Below are 23,069 nucleotides of genomic sequence, written 5' to 3' on the forward strand. Positions count from 1 at the left end.
CGAGCCTGCGCAGGAAGAGGATCTACCTCGACAAATGAAAGGTCTGCTAAATTGGTACAAGGGTTACATAAAACTTAAAAACGCCAGAGAATATATTTATGCGGAAGTTAGACCTGAGCATCACTTCAAACATTACTATATAACAATTCATCGGAGTGAATTGTTCCAGCTGTTCAATCTGCGCGAGCTCGACAAATCTATCATCAGTTGCTATGTTCTGTAAGTGATTTATTAATTTCTACCCCATCTCGTTCATTGCCTGCACTATAAATATATATATTGTCCTAACTATCTTGTTGTGTACGATATTATGCAGAATGAAGAAGCGGGAAATGCGAATAAGGCGCACCCATGATGTTGGGTTCATTGACCCACAAATCGTTAATTCATATGTGTTAGAACACCACCCCAAAGACGTGGAGGATGACCTGTGGCGGTTTCTTATAAAACAGGAACTCAAAAGTGATATTCTATTTCCTTACCATTTTGGGTGAGTGTTTCTGTCTTGAGCACATTCTCTTTTGTTTACTCCATGCATGGTATGTGGCTAATCGATGAGTTATGCATGATCGTGCATGTATCGTGTCCGCAGGTTCCACCGGATTCTCGCTAGTAATTCAAATTCAGAACTCCACAGTTCTCGTCCACGACTCTCTGAATATGGATCCAAAGCTTTGGGCCGACATGAGAAAAATGATGCAAAAGTAACTAGTTTCATTCGTTTGCGCTCTATATCGATCGGCCTATTTCGTTCATCATTTCCTAATATCAAGTAACTAATAACTCTCTTGTTCATTTAATTTTCCTTGCCTCGTAGGGTTTGGAGACGGTTCGTAGATCAAAAGGTCGATGAATTCAAAAAAGAGCTACATTTTAAAAGGGCAAAGGCTGCGACCGGGGATATTCAGCCACCGGGGACCAATCTATGTGGATACTATGTTTGTGAGAGGATCCGGAGATACACCACTGAGCGGCAGCCGTCTGAGAACAACATCAGGAGGAATAACCTCCGGACGACGCTTGCTCCAGAAGCTCGCTTCCGACCACTTCAAGAGGAACTAGCTGGATGGTTCGCGAGGGAAGTCATCGATCCTAGAGGAGAACACTATGTAGAGGACGTAGAAATTTATATGCACTAAATATGTATGGAAACTTGTTCAAAATTGTATATGGTCATCCGATATCGAATATATATTGTATATTCCTCTTGAATTCTTTTTGGTTCTAATTTCAAATTTGTTTGAAATTGTACATTCATATGCATGTATGTAGTACGGTAGAATATGTGAAACTCCTTCAAAATTAAAACCCAAAAGAAATAAAACAATACAAATTAAAAAGAAACCAGATTTAGGGGAGGGGGGCTAAACCCTAAACCCTGCGGAGGCCTTTAGTCGCGGTTGGCCAGAAGAACCGCGACTAAAGGTCCTCCGCCCTGGCGCTCGCCTGCCGCCCACGTGGACGGGCCTTTAGTCGCGCCTAATTGGTCGCGGTTGCGCAACCGCGACTAATGGCAGTTGCCAACCGCGACCAAAGGCCATTTTTCTACCAGTAGTCGTACGTGAAGCAATTCCGCCCTGGGAACGCTCAGCAATTTGGTCTGCGACGAGTCCACCGTTCTCCGTTCGTGAACCCAACAGGCACAATGCGCACCGCAACAAGTCGGCAACGCCTCCATGGCTCGTCACCATTGTTTGAGCACCCACTGGCGCACCACATGCCTGCTGTCCTCTCCACAGTAACGCTGCCGTAATAACTGCTCACCTTCCCCACCGCCCACCACCCCCTCTCTCGCTCACTGGCTCGCTGCCGGCCCAGTCGCCCATCCTGCCCTATCCTGCCCTACATATAACGCAGCCGATCCAGCCAAAAGATCTCAAGTCCACAATTCACACTCCTCCAATCTACCCAAGCACGGAGAGATCGAAGAGAAGCAAGCGACAGCAGCAGCCATGGCCAGGATCTCCTTCCTCCTCCTGGCGATCCTCCTCCTTGCCGTCGCCTTCCCAGCGGTAACCTCACTTCACTCCTCACACCTCCAGGCTCCAGCCCTCAGCCATGCCATCACAATGCACGAACATTCACTGATCGCGCTCTTCTCGCCGCGGAAACGCAATGCAGGAGGTGATGGCAGGAGGACGAGGAGGAGGCGGCGGCGGCGGCGGCAACCTCAAGCCATGGCGTAAAGCTCACTCCCCAACTTACTAGCTCGTTCGAAACTAAAGCCAATCTTGGTCTTTCTTTAACTGATGTTTCTCTCGGGGCGCATGTGCGTGCAGAGTGCTCCTCCAAGTGCTCGTCGAGGTGCTCGGGGACGCAGTACAAGAAGGCGTGCCTCACCTACTGCAACAAGTGCTGCGCGGTGTGCCTCTGCGTGCCGCCGGGACTCTACGGCAACAAGGCCGCCTGCCCCTGCTACAACAACTGGAAGACCAAGGAGGGAGGACCCAAGTGCCCCTAGATTATTCTCCCTGCTGGCCGGGTACGAGCCTCTGTGCTCGACGCATCACAACTAGCTCGATCTCCTCGATCTGTCATTCTGCTCCTGGGTTGGATTCGATGTTTGTTAGCTAGATCTGGGTATGATAAGCTGCGTGCGTGCGTGTGTCGGCCTACGGTGATTCGGAATTAGCACTTTTTTTTTTGCGAATCATTCGGAATTAGCACTCGAAACGTTTGAGATTCACATCTGAGTTGCCTTCATTTTTACTCCCTGCGGTAATAGCTGTATTCTTTGAGTATGGTGACATAATTGAACCCCGTGGTAAAGTTCGAGTATACACTGTGTATTTTACTCTTTCTTTTTCTTTGTTTCAGAAGTACTACTCTTTTTGTATCGAAATAAGTATCAGGAAATTCAATCCGGCTTCCAGGTTCATATGCTCCCTGCACTAAGAAAACATATTTCTAATTGTCAAAAATAAAATAAAAAAATCGTATGTACATCTCGACAATCTTTATGTGTTTGTACATTTTCGCAAAGAAATGATATTTTTTGTGTTCGATGTAAAAAACAAAACATGTCTCACAAAAGGCTTATTTTTATCACCAAATTTTGTCTTTTTGCACGGTCTGACGATAAGTCGACTTTTTATTAAAAAAACATGCGATGCAGCATGTAAAGATGTACACATGAATTTTACATTTGATTTTTTTTACATTTCTAAATGTATCAGAAATGCATTTTAAAATAAAGGAAGTATATAAACAGAAGATCTAAAAAGCCACTCTCCTAAGTATCACAACTTTATCTAGACTAGCACACATTATTTATGCTTGGCCGAAACAACAATAGCAACAATTATTAAGATATAAATCTACCTATCTGTCTATCTATATATCTATCTATCTATACTACTCTCTCCGTTTGCATATGTAAGATATTGGAACATTTTCTTTGGTTCACTTATTTTAGTTTGTATTTAGTGTATTTTTATTATGTAGGTTCACCCACTTTAGTTTGTATCTAGTCTATTTAAAAAAAAGAAAATAGGGTATCTAGTCTAATTCAAAAGTAGGTAAAATGCTCTTAATAAAGGAAGTACCGATTCAGGTTAGAATACCCACCGAAAAAGAGAAGGGCGACCCATCCTGATCTCCTCCCATCCCTAGAACAGGTCCCGCCGCCGCCAGCACGGAACCAGATCCTCTGATGTAGTGCCTACTAGCCTACTACTGCAGAGGGACGTTGATCATTCTCGATCGTTTATTTGCATCGCACGGCAACACGTCCAACCTCTGGCAACAGAGTCCACGTCCAGCCCAAAAGCCCAGTTCAGCAAATAGAAGATGAAAGACAACGCTCTATTTGAGATATAAAAAAGACTCCTGTCCCGTTGGAGATACCCTGAGAATTTACCTGCAAATGACGAGGACAAAGCAACATGCCCGCTCCATGTTCTGATCCCATTTTCTCGCGCAGTTTCTTTCTTTAGGGCATCTCCAACGGGGCAACGGAAAACGAACGCCCAAATTATCCACGCGCGTCCGTTTGCCTCGGCCAAAATTCGGTATCTGCCACGGCCAGTTGGCAACCGGCGGAACATACGTTGTTGCCGCCGGTGCCGCCGATGGTGGAGGTGGAGATGGAGCATGAGCATCCCACGGGTTGAACGCCGGTGGAGGAGGTGGAGCACCTCAGGGGCTGAACGACGGATGTCGAGGCGGTGGGAAGTTGAACTTCCGTCCTTCCGCCATGGCAGCCTGCTAGTCGTGGAAAACGCAGGCGGCATAAAGGACTGCGTCGTCGTCCTGTGGAGGCGCCGGTGGCTGTCGCGTTCGATGATGAGGTGGCGGTGGACGCTCAAACGAGAAGTCTCGGTCGCTGAGGAAGCCCGCCACCCTCCTCGGATCCTCCTCGGTCTCGCCTCGGAGTCGTGTTTCTTCTTTCCCATGGTGATGCGGCAGCGCGCGGTGGTGAGGGTGGAAGCGGAGGTGTCGGTGGTGTGGGCAATGGCAGGGACGATGTCCGTCGCCTATTAAAGGCCGGGCGCGCGTGGGACATGATGCCATTGATGGCAGCGCAGAAGCCCAGCCTTCACCCGCCAGTCCTACTGTAGAAGAGGAAGCAGCGCCATTTATGGCGAAGGCTGCGGCATAGACGCAGAAGTGAAGACCGCGGAAGCGATGATCGCGAAAGCAATACCCTCGAAACCGGTCGCTGTCATGCGGGCCCATGGGGAAAGCATGCGGACACTAGGCAAGACACCACAACGTCCGCCGAGACGCATCTAAGGCGCAAATATGCGTTCATTTGCGTCTCCGTGGACGGTCCGATTACTATGTATAGAATCACACCGGCATGATCTTACTGATGAGGTCTGATTCTAGACGTATTTTTGATTGCGCGGTCGCAAAGAGTCGTTCCACGTGTGTTTGCGTGCCCCGTTGGAGATGGATAATCACGTGTCCGTTTTCTCTCTTCTCACGCCCTTTCTGTATTGAATTGGGCTTTGGGTCGGATGTGCGCTATGTTTCTAGGTTGGACGTATTGCCCTGTGATGCGAATGAACGATCGAGAATGATCAACGTGCCTCTGCAGTAGTTGACTCTACGTCAGAGGATCTGGTTCCGCCAGCACCGCCCGTTACGATGGTGGCGGCGCCACCGACGACGAGCACCTCGACCAACTGCTTAAGTTGCTGCGCCGCCTCCTAGGGAAGCCGCTGGCCCGGTGGCGGCGGGGTGCCGGGTGCGACCCACTTCTCTACCTCCACCGGGTGCGGCAGCTCGAGCACCTTGGCGTGCACGTGCGGCAGCGGCCGCCGCAGGCCATTCTTGTCAACGATTGGATCCTCTTTTGCGTCCATTGTACGCGCTCGTTCGCGGATAGATCAAGTACAAAAGCCATCGATATCACTTTTATCTCCTCTCCCGTGCTCATGTCAAGCTCCCTAACAGCCATCTTCAGATCTCCTCCACCACTTGTGAGGAGTTAAGTTAACTTATGTGTGCTTTTGTTCAGGATTTTCCTGAATCATCATGATTTTGACTACTTCCAATATTGCATAGGCCCCTGCTAACTATTGAAGAGTTGTATGTCCCAGCCATCAGCAATCCTTCTGCATCCAAGGTATTTGAAAAAATGTCTATGCCAAGTTGATAATGCTAAAACACTCGACACTATGGCAGAAATGCGATCATTGATATTATAGTGCAGTCTTCACATTCATATAGAATTTTTGCGAGTTATCCCCTTTCCATGCCTGTTCTCAGTACCACATCTTTGACATCACATTATCTGTAAATGTTTAGTAAATAGACATTGAGTTGGCTTTGATTCATTTGCTTCATTGCTATTTTTTTTACCATGGTGGAATTGAGTGTTTCTCAAGACAATATTTCTTTCCAGCCAATATTCACAAATGCTGAGTAAGAGTAACATTGTCTTTGAAAGTCTATTTATTCATCTCTGAACATTATGTTTCGGACGAGCAACCTTCTACAGCAACCGGTCAAAATCAAGGCTGGTTGTACCTTTGACTGATCGACTCAAGTCTAGCCTTAATTATTTTAAAGGATGAACATAAGTTTTTGTAAATTTTGGATTGCTGCAAATTTTGGACTACAGGGTAGGCAGATGTCATCTTTTAGTAGGTAACTTCATTGAGTTTTTTTTGTCGTAGATCATCTTTTAAGCCCTCAATGGACTCGCTCCTTAGCTGAGATTTTCATTAAAGGATGGCTACTTGTCTTGGCGAGTTGCCTAAGCGTGGGAGATGATGGAGAAGGATGCTGAGCAGAGGTTGTTTCTCCAGCTAAAATATCATATGTTTATAATAGAAATTATATATAATGGTAAAGTTTCTATCAGTTTTGTTGTTATGAGGAATACATGTAAAAGAGAAAGTCTCTCTTATGCTTACTGTTCTTTTCCCTGCTTTTTCAGAATAAGTTTTTGTCAGTTTTGTTTCTCCAAATAATATATGTAAACGGAAAATTTTGCTGCTACTTACTGTTCTTGATTCTAAGGTCAACCTCTAACTGAACCTCCGTATGCCTTACCAGGTGAAGTTATCATTTGATCATACTTTTGCCCTGTGAGTTTGCTGATACATATAATATAGTAAAACTAACATGTCGGAGCGCGTCACCATTTTGAAAGTTAAACTTGGTCGTTTGCTTCTAACATGTACAATGATTGTTCTGATCATTGTGGTTATCTGCCGGAATAGCATGTCCTTACTATAAGTGAAACCATGAATATTTGAAGCTTGAGAGAGGATGTTCTTGATTATATAAACCCATGTACTTTATCTTTGTGGCAAAAATACCATATATTGATTGAGCCTCTTAGTCATTCAGGAGATGATGTCCTTATTACTAAGTGCAGACATGAATATTTCAAGCTGGCAAACGATAAGATGTCAATATAAGATCTTAATCATCCTCTGGTTATGGTACTTAGTGATGACATTTCTTATGTTTCTTCATGATACTTTTCTTTCTTTCTTCAAATAATTAGCATTTTTACTACGTAAGCTGTTCAACTAAAGCATTGATTTGTCTTGCCAGCTTTAGCTGAGAAATATGCAGATCCCAAAGAGTGTGGTGTCAGTTTTTGTAGCCCTACCAACTATGACATTGGCTTATTCCCCATATTTTGATTAATCAGTTAATTAGTATTTAACTTGACCATACATGTTCCATACTGCTCAGTAGACAATTCTTATTTTACAAGACTTTTCTATATTAGTCAATCTAAAATCCATCAATTTTCCTTAATCTTTTATCTGGTAAATCCTTTTGCATATTATGTGTACGCGGCTGGTGCCATCATTCAATCACGTCCAACCTTTGATGTTGCCTTGGATTGTTGACTACAATTTTATAAAGTTGAATCAAGAATTGTGTATCACGTTAAAAAGATTGAATTATGGTCACACGATCTCTCCATGTGTTAGAACTGATGTGTTTGATTCCAGTTAGCTATTGCGCTTAAAGAAAAAAATTCCTTCTTAAATTTCAATCATTACTTCGGCTACTTTTGTTATAGTGATGGATGAGTAGAGACGGGTAACAAAGTGATGAATAGTTGCTCGAGACCTAAGCTGTCCATTGGGCTAGATCACAACTAGGAATATGGGGTCGCTTTGGCCTTGAAGAATGGACATTGCGCTGCTTGACATCGACACTCACGGTGATGAAGACTTTAGTAGATAATAATTAAGTGCTTTCTAGATGATGTCCAATTAGTTTCCATTGGAGTATATTTCAAGGTGAATGGAATCATAATGTTTTTTAGAATACTATGTAGGTATATTTACTGTACACATGAATTTTCATGCGCAATATTTACATATGAGCCAAGAAAAAGAAACTTAGAAGAAGGAAAACGTTTTCTATCCTGTGATCGTCGCTCGCGTAGGCATTATGGCGTGATCATCGCACCGACGCCGCGCGCTTAGAGCACCTCCAGTTGTTGGGATCCCGAAATCCGGCGCTAAATAGCGCTGGATGGATGTAAATTTTGGTCTGGGGTGGCCCATTTTTCCAGCGACGAGCCCAGAGAAATCCTGACGATAGGCCGAATTCGAACGGAACATGACGAAATTCGTTCAAACTTAGCCTAAATTTAGAGATATTTAACATATATTAGCGAGTTTGTATATAGACTGAATTTGTAATATATTTGAATTTGGCAAGGGGAACATATAAACTAAACATAAAACACGGCGTTCTACATGCCGAAATGGCGGTAGAACATCGTGTAGTCGCCGTCGCCTGACAAAGGATTAATTTGTTAATGCCTACAGATTGTCGACTAGGGTTTTGCTAGAAGTAGAGGGCAAGTAGATCTCGAAGGTTTCAGCCGAAAAGTACTCGCTGATTGTAAAAACTAGGGTTCTGTTGACAATAGATTCGATCCTTTATTCGTCCCTCGACTCCCCCTTATATAGGAGGTGGAGCCGAGGGTTTCGTGACATACAAGTTACAGAGTCCGGGAGGGTTTCGTACCCGTCCCGCAAGATTACAAATCTATATTTCCTAATACAACTCTATCTTTCCTTAACACTAATTGGGCTTCCGAATCTTCTTATTCTTCGAGTCCTGGGCCTTCAATAAACCCCGGGTACTATCTTTGGCAGGCCCATTGGGGATGCCTATGTCAGTAGCCCCCGAGATTTTTCTTGAATCGAAGAATCAGGAAAAATCTCCAACTTTAATCATTCAATAATCTTGGTGAATTTATAACTTTTCGATGTGCGAATACTATATTGTACAGGGATAATGGTAGTTGGGGCTAGTTCATCTGACGGATCAGGTACTAGTTAACTGCTCTAGTGGCAATCCGCAAAAACCTACTTCAAGATCACGTCCCTGGACATGATCTCGGGATACTGGTGTAAACTTCGACATGTGCCGCTTAAGGTGTTACCATTCTGTCGAGTCCCAGTCATATTTTATCGGGTACCTAACACGTCCGTTAGGATTTTTCTTCGTATCTGTTGATACGGAAAAAAGTAGCAAACCTCCGTCAGAGACGGTGCCACGCCGCTCAGAACGGATCTGGGGTCTTACCTTCGCAAAGTTTTGCGGCATTCAGAGATTATTCGCGACTTTTAGCGCTCTGAGAATATATTGTCGAGTGCTTTTCGGCTGTTGGAATAGCACATTTTATCGAGTCATATTTGATGACGTATTTTGCCTTCCCGATGGGAGTATATGTAGAGTTATCTGTATAACTCGAAATATACTCACTTCTTTTTTCTTTCTCTATATTTTTGTACAATTTCATCGGGCACGCGAACAGCGTTCCCGATGTGAGTAGCCCCCTAGGCTACAGCCAAGGACTTGTGCTTGGTTGTAGGCTCAACAAATTAATATCTTCTGTCGCTATATTGTTAATCCTTCTCGAGCTTTTCATATCTATCGGGAGCGCGACCAGCGCTCCCGATGGGAGTAGCCCCCGAGGCTATAAACAAATACTTTTATTTGGTCATAGGCTCTCACCATTTCTATTTTGTCATACTCAAAATTTTCTTTCTTTTTTCAAAGTAGCCCCCGAGCATTTGGGCAAAAACTTGTATTTGATCAGAGGCTCTCGAAATAATTTTATGTTGTCGACATTCTCACTATGCTTCTTAGTCGAGTTTTTCTTTTGCCAAAGTGACATCATTGCTGATGATAGCCACGATTACTGTATTGGGAACATGCGAAAACCGCTCCTCTCACTGCCTTGTGGGTCCAGATTCCCTATCCGGTGGACACGTCGTGCAAGTGGGGGACACACGTCTCCACTTTTACTGGCACATGTACTGCAGGTCCTGTAATTTCTCGTCTTAATGAAGTTACCCTTTTACCCCTTGTCCATGTGTACACCATCTACTCCACAATTTCTTCATCCAACGGTACGTCGTTTCACCGCACCTGCATATAAGGTCATCGTCTTCCTCAATCAGCACTTCCACTCGCGCCGCATCTCTGTTCCTCTGCAAAAAATCCTCCATTGTGCTCATTGCTTTGTGCGCTCCTCCACGCTCTTGTTGTTCTGCTCCATTCTAGTTGAAACCACTACGCTCGCGGCGCACTAGGCATAGCACTCGAAAATCCCCAATGGCCACCGAAGATTTGGAGTGGGAGAGATCCAAGATCTCCAGTCAGGACATGAACCTGCTGAAGAAGCTGGGATTCGCCAAGAAGAAAGACGCGCTGCGCTTCCCTCACGAGAAGAGCTACCCATCTCCTCCAATGGAGTACCGGGTTAGTTTCGTTGATCATCTCATCCGCGGTCATTCCCCTCTTATCCATGAGTTTCTTCGAGGTCTTCTCTTTGTCTATGGGCTTCAGCTTCATCAGCTGACGCCTAATTCTATCTTGCACGTGTCGATTTTTATCACATTGTGTGAATGCTTCCTCGGAGTCCAACCTAATTGGGCTTTGTGGAAGCGTATCTTCTGCCTCCGCCGTAATGGCTCCCACGGCGTCGCCTATAATATCGGCGGCGTCGTTATCTGTGTTCGCTCTGACGTCGATTACTTCGACATCAAATTCCCCGATTCCGTCCAAGGGTGGCGCAAGAAGTGGCTGTATGTGCACGAAGAAAGCTCTGATTCAGTAGAGTACAACATCGCCCCTTTCGACGGAAAAACCAAGATTCTTCGCCGCCGCTCCTGGGATGCTGAAGCTACTGAAGAAGAGAAATTGGCGACAGAGGCACTGATGACTCGCATCCGTGAGCTTCAGAATACCCATGGCAAGGAGCTATCGGGTATCCAAATCACATCCTACTTCCTTAGGATTAGAGTGCAGCCTCTGCAAGCTCGAAAAAATCCCCTTTGGACGTATGCTGGCGATGAAGACGTCGAGAGGCTCTCCACATATCTTCTTGCGAAGGACTTGGAGAAGCTGATTCGAAGAATCTCCAAGCTTAACAAGAAGGACACCATTCCATCTTCTTGCAAAGTTAAGCCATTTTGTAGCACCCATCCTATTCCCGAGGTAATTGTTCTTCTTGACTATTATACTGTCTTTCCGAATTTTTTTTGCATCTGTCGACTACTTTATTGATGGTGCTTTGTAACATAACTTCTTTGTCAATACTCCTTATTTTTCATAGGGCCACCTTGTTCTATCTTCTCTTCCTCCCCTTCCCGAGGGTGGGGAAGTCGAGGAACGGGCTGTTGTCACCGACGACAACCAGGGTACTTCTCGCCCTGAAAGTGGAGTCGCGGGTTCCCAAAAATCCGTGGTTTCTCTTGAAAAAGAGAATGAAACGGAGGCTACCTCGTCGACACGCTCGTCTCTCCCCGCTGCTTCTCCAAAAGGCAAGAGGAAAAGGGATGAAACTGTTGACTCTGGCGCCTCCAAGGCCGATGCTTCCCATGCCGAAAAGACTGCACCTGATGCTGGGAAGAAAGCTTTGGATCTTTACGAAGCTGCTCTTATCAGCTCGTAAGTTTTTTAATGCACTATATTTGTCCCTTCTCGATACTTTTCCAAGTTGCTTTCTTATCTTGTCGCTGTATTTGTTGTAGTGGCGATGAAGAGGAAGATGCACCCATTGACGCGACTGCTCGAACGAGCACGTCCCGTACTTTGGTTGTTTCGGAGGCTCATCCTGATGGCGATGAAACTTCGCCTCCTCAACAAAACCTGGAGCATCCAACTCCAGCTGTAAGCCCCCAGGCTCCTTCCCCGAAGAGAGCCAGGGTAGAATCAACCGAGGAACCAACCATACTAGCTGGTTGTTCCTCGACTCCTTTGATGGAAGAGGTAAATTGTTTTCGTTTGTTCTGTATTGATTTTACTGCTTTGAATTTCCCTCTCTTTTTTCTTCTTGATGTCGAATTTTTCTTCTTCCTATATTGATCCTTTTTGCGTGCTGATTTCTTCAGCCTTTCATGAAAGAGCTCATCCGCTTCGGTACCCAATTTATCGGGTACCGCGAGTATGCCGCCAAACTCGAAGGTACCCTTTTTTTTTTCCTTGTCTGTCTTTCTTTGTCGAGTATGTTCTGTCACTTTTTTGTGCTGCAGTACTTTATTTGTTTGTCTTATGATGGCAGAAAAACTTGCGGAGGCCAACAAGCGCGCTGACGCTCTTGCTGCTGAATTAGAGCAAAGCGAAACAGCTCGCATGAAAGCTGAAGCAGATGTTGCGGCCGTCGAAGATCTTCAGAAAAGACTCGACGATGCAAAAAATGCTCTGAGCGAAAATGTAGCTCAACATTCTGCTCGCGAAGAAGAAATCCTTAGTCGACTGGAATCGCAGAGTCGACGATTTGTTAGTAAGTATCCAGGCCTCTATTGCTTCTTTGAATCGTCCTTGTTCCCCCTTGTTTGCTTGACCAAATTTCTTTTATTTTATTCAGGGAGAACCAATCAAGAGTATGAGCTGGAGAGCCCTGAGGGTGACCAACTCCTCGACGCTCTTTCTCTTCTTGAAATCCATGGCGATGAAGCCCGCGATGGCCTTTCTGAAGCTAAGATTGGCTTGTCGCGGCTTTTCCCGTATTTTTTCGAGAAGAAGGAGGAACTCGCAACTTTTGTTGCTCTCGCCAAGTGATTTACTTCCCAAGAAGACCTTGGACTCCAACTTCGCCAAGAGGGATTAAAAGTTGGTGTCGAAGGTACGATTGCCTTAATTGCTGAGAGCCAACAACACGTCGACTGGTCGAGGGTTGGCAACACGGAGGAGATCGAGACGAAGAAGTGGCAGTCGCTAATTAAAGCGGTGAAGCCCAATTCAAAGAAAATCCTTGCCACCCTTGGATATAAGCCAGCTCCTGCTCCGAGTTCTTCAAAGCCGGAGGTCAAGTAGACCACCTTGCTTTTTCTTTTAGTTTTTTCTCTCTTTTGGCACTGTCGCCGTAGTGTTCTTGGCGGTGGTTGCTTCAGTACTTGTCTAGAGGTCCTTCTTTTGTAATAGACATGTACATACTTTGAGAATGAATGGAAATCTATCCTTGCTTAATGATTGATGTCGAAATTTTTGTTTTCAGTTGATTTTTGACAACTATACTGCAACTCCTGGTCCTTCCGAAGTTTTTTCCTTCATCTTGTTTGAAGAAAACGCCTGTCGCTGTCGAATTTTCTGAAGATTCTTCGAGTAAAAACTCAACACAAGATTTGGAAGAACTTGGCCAGAAGCCCCAATCCACGAAGAGACAATCACTGATGCTCATGGAACAATCTCGAAAATCCTCTGAGAGGGAAAAAGTTGCACTCCAACAGGCTCAAGATGCTATAGCTGAAAAGGACGTCGCGGTTGCTGAGGCTGCTGCGGCTTCTTCTCGAGAGAATTTCATGCTTCAGCTGTTGACAGATGCTAGCTTGGATATGGCGGGTATGCTTCATTAACTTTTGTCGTGCTTTCCTTTTCTTTGTTGCTTGTCTCCTCTTTTCCTGATGACTCCTTCAAAAATAGGTTCCTTCTTGGACACCGCTACCGAAGATGAACGTGTTGAGGCTCGATCCAATGCACTTCTCAGACTTGCGCGGGATCATGGTTCAAATTTTTGGGGCACGCCTGAGCGGACTCGCCAGATCGTCAGGTTTCAAGATCGCGCGCTTCAAGTCCGTGAATTCCTCGACTTCTGTACGAGAACCTTGTTTCTGGTCTACAGCACTATGTTTCCATGTAACAAGATGCCGGAGACCCTTCCTGCTCTGATGGAAAAGTTTTGGGATGCTCCTCGAATTCATGGCTTTGTGCGGGCCCAATTGGTTGCTGGCGCAAGGTTTGCTATGATTATGATAAAAGTCTGCTACCCGAAGTTAGACGTGGTTCAAGTTGTTCCTAAGTGCCTCGCCCAGATGGCGAAAAGGAGGAAGAACTTCGGCAAGTATGACGATATTGTGGCCCCTGTTGCCGAAGATATGATGGATGAGCTTCTTCGGATGGACGCCGAATTCTTCGTGAAGGGTAATTATGCTGAACATAGCACTCGTGCTATAAGTAATGAGCGGTTGACAATAGATAATATATTGGGCAACCCTTGAAGGTTTACTTCTCAAGGATTGTATCTTGTATGTTGTAAACATAATCTATATTGTAAAGGCACTAGATTTTTTGTTTTTCATTGTCAAGCCCCCGGGCATGCTGTTGACGATGTTTTATAATGCGAGGTTGACCCAAGGAAAGATAAATACTATTTTTGCGGGTACGAGCCCCCGAGCTTTTTGTTGATCACTATTTTCCGCCACCTTAATATTTTTGGCGAGGTGTTTTGTGCCAAGGCGAGATATTTTGCAAGTTGTATTTGTCGACATTGTGTATATATATATTTGTATCTTCTGGGTGCAAGCCCCCGAGCCTGTCGAAAAGATATATACTTCCACTATCTTTATTATATTGCAGCACCGCGAGCCCGCCTCATTAAAAACCTTTCCCGGCCCCACTCGGTGCCCCGAAAAAGGAAAAGAGTGCGTCTGAAAACTCGCGGGCGTTTCAGTACATTGTATGTTTACAAAGGAGACTATATTTCGGCTTCTAAGCGTAAAAACGCCTGAGCTGCGCCACGTTCCAAGGATTTGGCTCAGCAATCCCCGTCTTCTTGTCCTTGATTCTGTATGCTCCTCCTTCAATTGCCTCTGTGACGATGTAAGGTCCAAGCCACGGCGACTCGAGTTTTTCATGGATTTTTTGATTGAGTCGTAAAACCAAGTCTCCAACTTGAAAAGATCTTGGTCGCAGTCGTCGACTGTGGTAGTTTTTCAGGTCCTGTTGGTATTTGGCGACTCGTGACAGTACTTCATCTCGAGCCTCATCGAGTGCATCAACATCATCCTCCAAAGCCCTTCTGGAAGTTTCTTCATCATATTCTGTAACTCTTGGGTAATCATGTTCTATTTCTATCGGCAATACTGCTTCAGCTCCATGTACCAGAAAAAACGGCGTCTCCTGTGTCGCTGTATTTGGTGTTGTTCGGATGCTCCACAACACGCTTGGCAGCTCCTCTGGCCAAGTATGTCTAGCTTTTTCCAGTGGACCTAACAGGCGTTTCTTGATACCATTGCAGATGATCCCATTGGCTTTCTCGACTTGACCGTTGGTCTGCGGATGTGCGACAGATGCGAAACTCAATTTGATGCCCACTTCTGCATAGTATGCTTTGAATTCCTTGGATGTGAAATTACTGCCATTGTCTGTGACGATGCTATGAGGGACCCCAAATCGAAAAACAATGCTCTTCACGAACTTGATTGCCGACGCGCCGTCCGGTGAATTTATCGGCTTTGCTTCTATCCACTTGGTAAATTTGTCGACAGCAACGAGCATATACTCATATCCTCCTGGCGAAGCTTTGTGTAATTTTCCCACCATGTCGAGACCCCATTGAGCAAAGGGCCAAGACAATGGGATTGGCATTAATTCTGCTGCCGGAGAGTGAGGCTTTGCGGCGAATCTCTGGCACGCGTCACAAGTTCGCACTATTTCCTTTGCATCCTCAATTGTTGTTAACAAATAAAATCCTGCTCTAAAAACCTTGGCCGCAATAGCTCGACTGCTTGCATGATGCCCGTCTAATTATTCGCCTTGCTTCAACTGGATCGTCGGGTATTGTTTTTCCTTAAGATGTAAGATATATATGCCTGCATCCATGGAGTTTGCACCATCATGACTAGCTCATGGTCCTCGTCTTCTTCCAGTGATTCTTTTGTAACACCCGAGGGTTTTTCGTCCTTCTCCTTTTTCTTGGGTTTTATTGGCTTTGTTGATCTCTCGCTTATTTCTTCCCAAAACACGCCTGGAGGAATCGCGAGACATTGCGACCCGATATTTGCAAGAACATCGGCTTCATCATTGCTCAATCTGCTGATGTGATTTACCTCGCATCCATCAAACAACCTTTCTAGCTCATTATACATCTCCTTGTATGCCATCATACTCTCGTTGATTGCATCACATTGATTCATAACCTGCTGTGCCACCAATTGTGAGTCACCGAAGATTTTCAATCGGGTTGCACCGCAAGCTTTCGCCATCTTCATCCCGTGTATGAGGGCTTCATATTCTGCTTCATTGTTAGACGCGTTTGGGAACGTCATCCGTAGGACATATTTCAGTTTGTCGCCTTCAGGTGATACCAGTATCACGCCTGCTCCAGCGCCTTCTAATCTTTTGGACCCATCACAGTTCATAGTCCAGGTTCTCGATAAATCTGGAGGCCCTGTATTTTGTAGCTCCATCCACTCTGCGATGAAATCTGGCAAAATTTGCGACTTTATTGCCTTTCTTTTTTCATACGTGATGTCCCGAGGGGAAAGCTCTATTCCCCAAAGGGAGACACGACCCGTAGCTTCTGGGTTGTTTAATATATTTGACAGAGGAGCCTCATTGACCACTATTATCGGGTGCGCCGAAAAATAGTGTCGCAATTTTCTTGCCGTTGTAAACACTCCATACGCCAGTTTCTGGTACTGCGGGTACCGCTGTTTTGAAGGCGACAATACTTCGCTGATGAAATATGCTGGCCTCTGTACTCCGTGGAGCTTTCCTTCTTCCTCTCTTTCAACTACCAGAGCCGTGCTGACCACCTGAGGTGTGGCTGCGATGTAAAGCAAGAGGGGTTCCTTCTCTTTAGGCGCCACCAAGATTGGTGGTGTTGAAATTGTGCGCTTAAGATTTTCGAAAGCTCTATCTGCTTCCTCGTTCCACTAAAATTTCTCTCCTTGTTTGATCAATGCATAGAACGGCAGTGCTTTTTCTCCTAGCCTGGCGACGAATCTGCTTAAAGCTGCGACTCGCCCCGTCAGCTGTTGTATTTCTTTCAACTTCGTCGGCTTCCTCATCGTTACGATGGCCTAGATTTTCTCTGGATTGGCCTCGATCCCTCTTCCTGATACCAAGAATCCGAGAAGGTCTCCCGCAGGAACACCAAAGGAGCACTTCGTCGGGTTTAACTTAAGGCAGAACTTATCGAGGTTGTCGAAGGTTTCTTTCAAATCTTCGATCAGCGTTGTCCCCTTTTTTGATGTTATGATGACATCGTCAATATATACTTGTACATTTTTACCAATCTGTGTTGCAAGGCACTTCTGCATCATCCGCTGATATGTTGCTCCCGCGTTTTTCAGACCAAAGGGCATTGTTCTATAACAGAATACGCCGTAAGGTGTTATGAACACTGTCTTGGCTTCATCATCTTCTTTTAATTTGATTTGGTTGTAACCAGAATACGCGTCCAAGAAGGAAAGACGTTCACATCCTGCCGTGGAGTCGATGATTTGATCGATCCTTGGGAGGGGAAAGTGATCCTTGGGACAGTGTTTATTGAGACACGTAAAGTCGACACACATGCAAAGGACTTTCGTGTTTTTCTTCGGCACCATCACTGGGTTAGCTACCCACGTGGCTTCTGTAGATATCTCTTTGATAAAACCAGCATCCTTGAGTCGATCTATTTCTGATAGCATAGCTTTACGGTTTGGTTCCGAAAAACGTCGCAAAGGTTGTTTGATTGGTCTCGCAATAGGATTCAAGTTTAGGTGGTGCTTGGCAAGTTCCCTGGGTACTCCTGGCATGTCAGCTGGACACCATGTGAATATTTTCCAGTGCTCGCGGAGGAACTCGACGAGCGCGCTTTCCTATGCGAGGTCCGTGTTTGTTGCAATGGACGTCGTTTTCTTCGGGTCCGTCGGGTGGATCTGCACCTCTTTTGAATCCTTAGCGGTGTTGAAGGTTGGCTCCCTGAGTGGCCTCCCTGTATCTGGCAGTACATCATAATCGGTGAGCCTAGGCACCATATATTCTGCTTGCATCCCAAAAGTTTCTGACAGTCGATGAAAATCTTTGTCGCACTTATCAGCCAGTGCGAAACTTCCCTTGATTGTGATTGTCCCTTAGGTCCAGGCAACCTCCACAATAAGTATGTGTAATGAGGTACCGCCATAAACCTGGCATATGCTGGTCGTCCCAACAAAGCATGATATTGCAACGGGAAATCCACAACTTCAAACTCCAGGTTCTCTATCCTGTAGTTTTCTCGGGTCCCGAACTGAACGTCGAGATTGATCTTGCCCAACGGATAACTTGGCTTTTCTGGCATGATCCCATGGAAACGTGTATCAGTTGGTTTTAGATTTGCCAGGGATATGTTCATCTTCCTCAATGTATCTGCATACATAAGGTTTAAGCTGCTGCCACCATCTATAAAAACTCTCGACACATCAAAACCAGCGATTACTGCGGGTAAGATAAGTGCAGATTGCCCTGGTCGAGGAACTTGCTGCGGATGATCCGCAATTGTGAATCCAATGTCTTGTCCCGACCAATTTCGGTACTCGACTGTTGGTGGAGGCATCTTCTCTGCCATGAACACTTGCCGCGAGATTACTTTCTGCGCCCTGTTAGATGGCCTAGCTTTCTGAATCATCGAGACCGCACCATTGGAGTTAGGGTCAACATATGGAGGTGGATGTGGTGCTGCCGCTATTCTAAGCTGGTGTCGATTTTCGTCCGTAATTGCGGGAGGAGGTGGAGGGTGGAACTCACTCCTTGGCCCCTGGGGGTTTCTGTTCATCGCTTGGGCATTGGCGATCCCTGCGGCTCGCAACATTGCTTGGAAATTGCGGCAGTCTTTTTGGAGATGACCTGACTGCCTCTTTCCATTATTGTCGAGATAGAAGTGCATCTGACATGGCCCGTTCATCATTTCTTCGGGAGACACATAAGGTATCTGAAACCTTGGTCCACTATTTTGCCTGTTACCACGGAAATCACCTCTATTGTCACCTTATTGCTCATTACTCCTTTGGTAGTCATCTCGACTATTCCCTCCAGAGTTTCCTCGGAAACCAGCCGATATGTGGCCAGGAGCATCATTATTGTAAAACTGGCGAGAAAATCGCCTTCTATTTTGAAAATTTCGACTGCGGTCCTCCTCTGGCGACCTATGTCGTTTGTTGTGTATCGCATCTTCTCCATCTGCCCATCTGTTTGCTATCTCCATCAGTGCTGATATTGTCTTAGGGTTGGTTCTCCCTAAGTCCTCGACGAAATCTCCCCGTCGAATTCCTGCCACGAATGCGTCTATTGCTCTCTCGTCAGATATATCCTTTGCCGAGTTTTTAATAATGTTCCACCTCTGTATATATTTTCTCATTGATTCGTCGTGTTTCTGTCTACACGCCCTCAGCTCTTCCAATGACGCGGGTTTCTTGCAGGTAGATCGGAAGTTCCTCACGAAGATATCCTCAAAACTATCCCAGCTGTCGATGGAACCTGGGGGAAGTTTCTTTATCCAAGATCGCGCGGCACCACTCAAGTGTACTTGGATGCTTTGCATGGCTGTTGCTCTGGTTCCGCCTATCAGCTTCACCATCTCGAGGTAATCAACGAGCCAATCCTCGGGATCCTGTAGGCCGTCGAATTTCTTGAAATTTTCGGGTAACTTAAACCCTTTCGGGACTCGAGTTTTTCGAACTCGTCTCGTAAAACACGGTAACCCGCACATATCTTCATCGGCGACTTCTGGTGACTGCCGATGTTCTCTTCTTTCTTGTCGCGCTCTATCCACCCTTGCTTGTGCCGTCGTATCCCTTGCTCCACTTGTCCTTGGTGGATCTTCCACTGCTGTCGTGGGTCGTGGACTATTTTGCCTTGGAGTTCCTTCGGGAGGTGTAGCTGCGAACGCTTTTCCCATGACTCCAACTATAGCCATTGCCATATTAAACAATGCTTCTCTCGGGTCCCCAGGGGGTGGTCTGGACGCGAGGATATAAGCTTGCGTTGCCATGTATCCAGCCTCTGGTGTTTTCGGGATGATATTTCCCCTTGTATATATCGTCATGAAGGACATGTCGAGATTTTGAATGATGTTTCCTCTCTCTGCTTCAAGTATATTTTGCAGCCGAGATCTTGCCCTCCTCCGAGCTTCTCTGTGATTATCTCCCGAAGTTCCTGATTGTCGACTGAGCTCTGCTCGACGCCTGCTTGACGCGGATGCTGCCTCTTTTCTTCTATTCAGGGATGCTGTCTGTTTTTCCAGCTCTCTACTCACACGAGCAAGTCTATATTGATAGGCTTGCAATTCTTCTGCAGTAGCAGTGGTGGTCGTTGGTTCTGAACCATCCATGGCTCTTGCGGCCCTATCCCACGCTGCTTGCGGGAGTTGAATTCTTTCGCGAGGTGAAGACCCGACATATTTAGTGCCTAGGCCTCTTCTGAGATCAGACCTTGAGTTGTTTTTCACATTCTTTCTACAGGTAATTGCAGAAGATGCGGACTACCTGCACCTGGACAGAAAGACCCTATGAAGCTTTACTGTTCCCTGGGATTGGCTTTGGGCCTTTCCTGCGCAGCTTAGGTGGAAGGCGAAGAAGGCCTCCTTCCGGCTCGACGTATGGGTTTCCGAAATCTTCGAAAGCCTCTGACGTCTCTGGTTCTGCTCGGCTTGCCTCCTCGATTGCATAGACTTGATGATATTTTGAGTATTGGTTTTTGTCGGGATTGGTGACACCATCATGGAGATTGGTGAAGACCTTTCCGATGGCAGCAGATTTGTCGATGAAGTTGAGGCTGTCGACGCTGTCGGAGTCGCTGCTTATAACGGAGTCCGCAGACGACTCGAAAGATGTGTCGCTGAAGATCTTGGCGAGCTTTCCGCTTGCCTTGGTGTCGACGAAGCGTGGCGATGAAAACTCTTCATCACTCGATGAAAAGTCAGAATCGATCGCTGAAAATTCCGACGAGATCGGAACTTCGAGACGATAGGATCCTTCCTTGTTGACGCCAAATCGGAATTCTCCGAACGTCATGACGATGAGCTCTTCCAGATAGGCACATACATCCAAACGGGAGGGCGGGTGAGGAATAAAATCGACTAGATCAGTTTTTTCCCGTTTACCTCAATCCATCGCATTGCTTGCCACCGACGAAGTCGACAATTCTGGACGTGCCATCGAGATCAGCTTCTTGCAACCTCTAATTCCCACAGACCGCGCGGCCGCCTCCTCCAACAGTCGGCGCTGCTGCTCTGCCCCCGCCCTCTCCCACTCCTGCCTGGACCGAGCGAGAGCTGCGTCCATGGGCAGGGCATTATCGGCGGGGATGAGGTCGTTCAGCGACCTCGTGATCGCCTCGCGGATCGCGGCCTGCTCGGCGGTGTGTTCGGTCGCCGTTGTGGCCTCCCTCTTCGTCTTCCGCTTCCGCCCGCGTAATGGAGATGGGGCATGCCCCTCGCGGATGACGAGGGCGCCGGCACTGCGTCCTTGATTTCTCATCAGAGACGCGGGCTTCGTCTTGACGGGGCACAGGCCGCTCCTCGGCGTCGCAGGAGGAGCCGATCTAGACGACCTCGTGTGCGATCTTGAAGCGGAGCCTGATGACGACGACGACAACGACGGAGCCATACGCCGTGGCATCCAGGAGCTCCCGTGTCGTCGCGACACGGAGAGCACTAGCTAATAAGGGATTAACTTATCAATTCCTACAAGTTGTAGACTAGGGTTTAGTTGGAAGTAGAGGGCAAGTAGATCTCGAAGGTTTCAGCCGGAAAGTACTCGACTGCTATGAAAACTATGGTTGTCTGGAAAACAATGAATCAATCCTCTCTTTGTCCCTCGACTCCCCCTTATATAGGAGGCAGAGCCGAGGGTTTCGTGATACACAAGTTACAGAGTTCGGGAGGGTTTCTGACCCGTCCCGCAATTGTTACAAGTCAATATTCCTAATACAATTCTATCTTTCCAAACTATCTCCCGATTGGGCGTCTCGGCCTTGTAAAACTTCGGGTCGTGGGACTTCAGCAAACCTCGGGTACCTTCTTCGGCAGGCCTATTGGGGATGCCTATGTTAGTAGCCCCCGAGATTTTGCTTGAATCGAAGAGTCAGGGAAAATCTCCATCTTTACAATCTGCATATGAGTTCTTCAACTCGATAAATAATCTTTTCGAAGGATTTATATATTGTACAGGGATAACGGTAATTGGGGCTGGTTCGTCTGATAGATCAGGTACCAATTAACTGCTCTCGTAGCAATCCACCAACACCTACTTCAAGATCACGTCCCTGGACATGATCTCGGGATACTGGTGTAATTCGACATGTGCCGCTTAAGGTCTTACCAGATGCCGAATTCCAGTCATGTTTTATCGGGTACCTAACACGTCCGTTAGGATTTTTCTTCGTATCTGTTGAGACGGAAAAAGTAGCAAAGCGCCGTCAGAGGCGGTGCCACGCCGCACAGGATGGATCCCGGGGACTTACCTTAGCAAAGTTTTGCGGCATTCAGAGATTATTTCGCGACTTAGGCGCTCTGAGAATATATTGTCGAGTGCTTTTTCCGGCTGCTGGAATAGCACATTTATTCGAGTCAACGGATGACTTATATTGCTTTTAACTTAATCTCCCGATGGGAGTATATGTAGAGTTATTTTGATAACTCGAAATATACTCATCAGTACTGATTAATTTTCATCGGGCACGCGAACAGCGTTCCCGATGGGAGTAGCCCCCGAGGCTACAGCCAAGTGCTTGTACTTGGTTGTAGGCTCACCTTTGTAATATCTTAGCCAGTATATTGTTATATCTCATGCTTCTGTTCATATTTATCGGGTGCGCGAACAGCGCTCCCGATGGGAGTAGCCCCCGAGGCTACAGTCGAGGATTTATACTTGGCTGTAGGCTCCAATTTGTCTCTGTCGCAATATTGTTGTAACGTCCCCTTCTGAATCATCCCCATCAAATTTCTCGAAACTTCTTTATAAAGTAGCCCCCGAGCATTTAAACAAAAACTTGTATTGGGTCAAAGGCTCTCGACATTATCAGTCGTCCTTCTCTGTCGCCAATTTTCATATCACCACAGCCGATATTTTTCCATTGGTAAAGTGACATCAGTGCTGACGATAGCCACGAACACTGTATCGGGAAGACGCGAGAGCTGTCCCTTCGCTGACCTGCGGGCCCGAAATCTGTAGCACGTTGACACGTTACGCAAGTGGGGGACACACGTCCTCCACTTTTTCTGGCACGCGCATTGTAGCGTCTGTCTAGTTCCATCACAGTAAAAATACTGTTTTACCCCTTGAGCCACGTGTAAATCATCGAGTCCATTCATTCATCATCCAACGGTGCGACGCTTTGACTGAACCCACCATAAATAGCCATCGTCTTCCTCATTCATC

The 23,069-nt window shown here is 46.3% G+C and overlaps 1 protein-coding gene across 1 annotated transcript; it reads left to right on the forward strand.

Annotated features, from left to right (window-relative positions):
* Nucleotides 1-1,952: 1,952 nt before the first annotated feature.
* LOC124672822 (gibberellin-regulated protein 5-like) lies at nt 1,953-2,462 on the forward strand. The gene is made up of 3 exons (XM_047208992.1): nt 1,953-2,012; nt 2,122-2,182; nt 2,280-2,462. The coding sequence occupies exons 1-3, from the start codon at nt 1,953-1,955 to the stop codon at nt 2,459-2,461; spliced, it is 303 nt and encodes a 100-aa protein (XP_047064948.1). The 3' UTR covers nt 2,462.
* Nucleotides 2,463-23,069: the final 20,607 nt, after the last annotated feature.

This window comes from Lolium rigidum, chromosome 1 (assembly GCF_022539505.1).
Source record: "Lolium rigidum isolate FL_2022 chromosome 1, APGP_CSIRO_Lrig_0.1, whole genome shotgun sequence".
NCBI classification, from domain to species: domain Eukaryota; kingdom Viridiplantae; phylum Streptophyta; class Magnoliopsida; order Poales; family Poaceae; genus Lolium; species Lolium rigidum.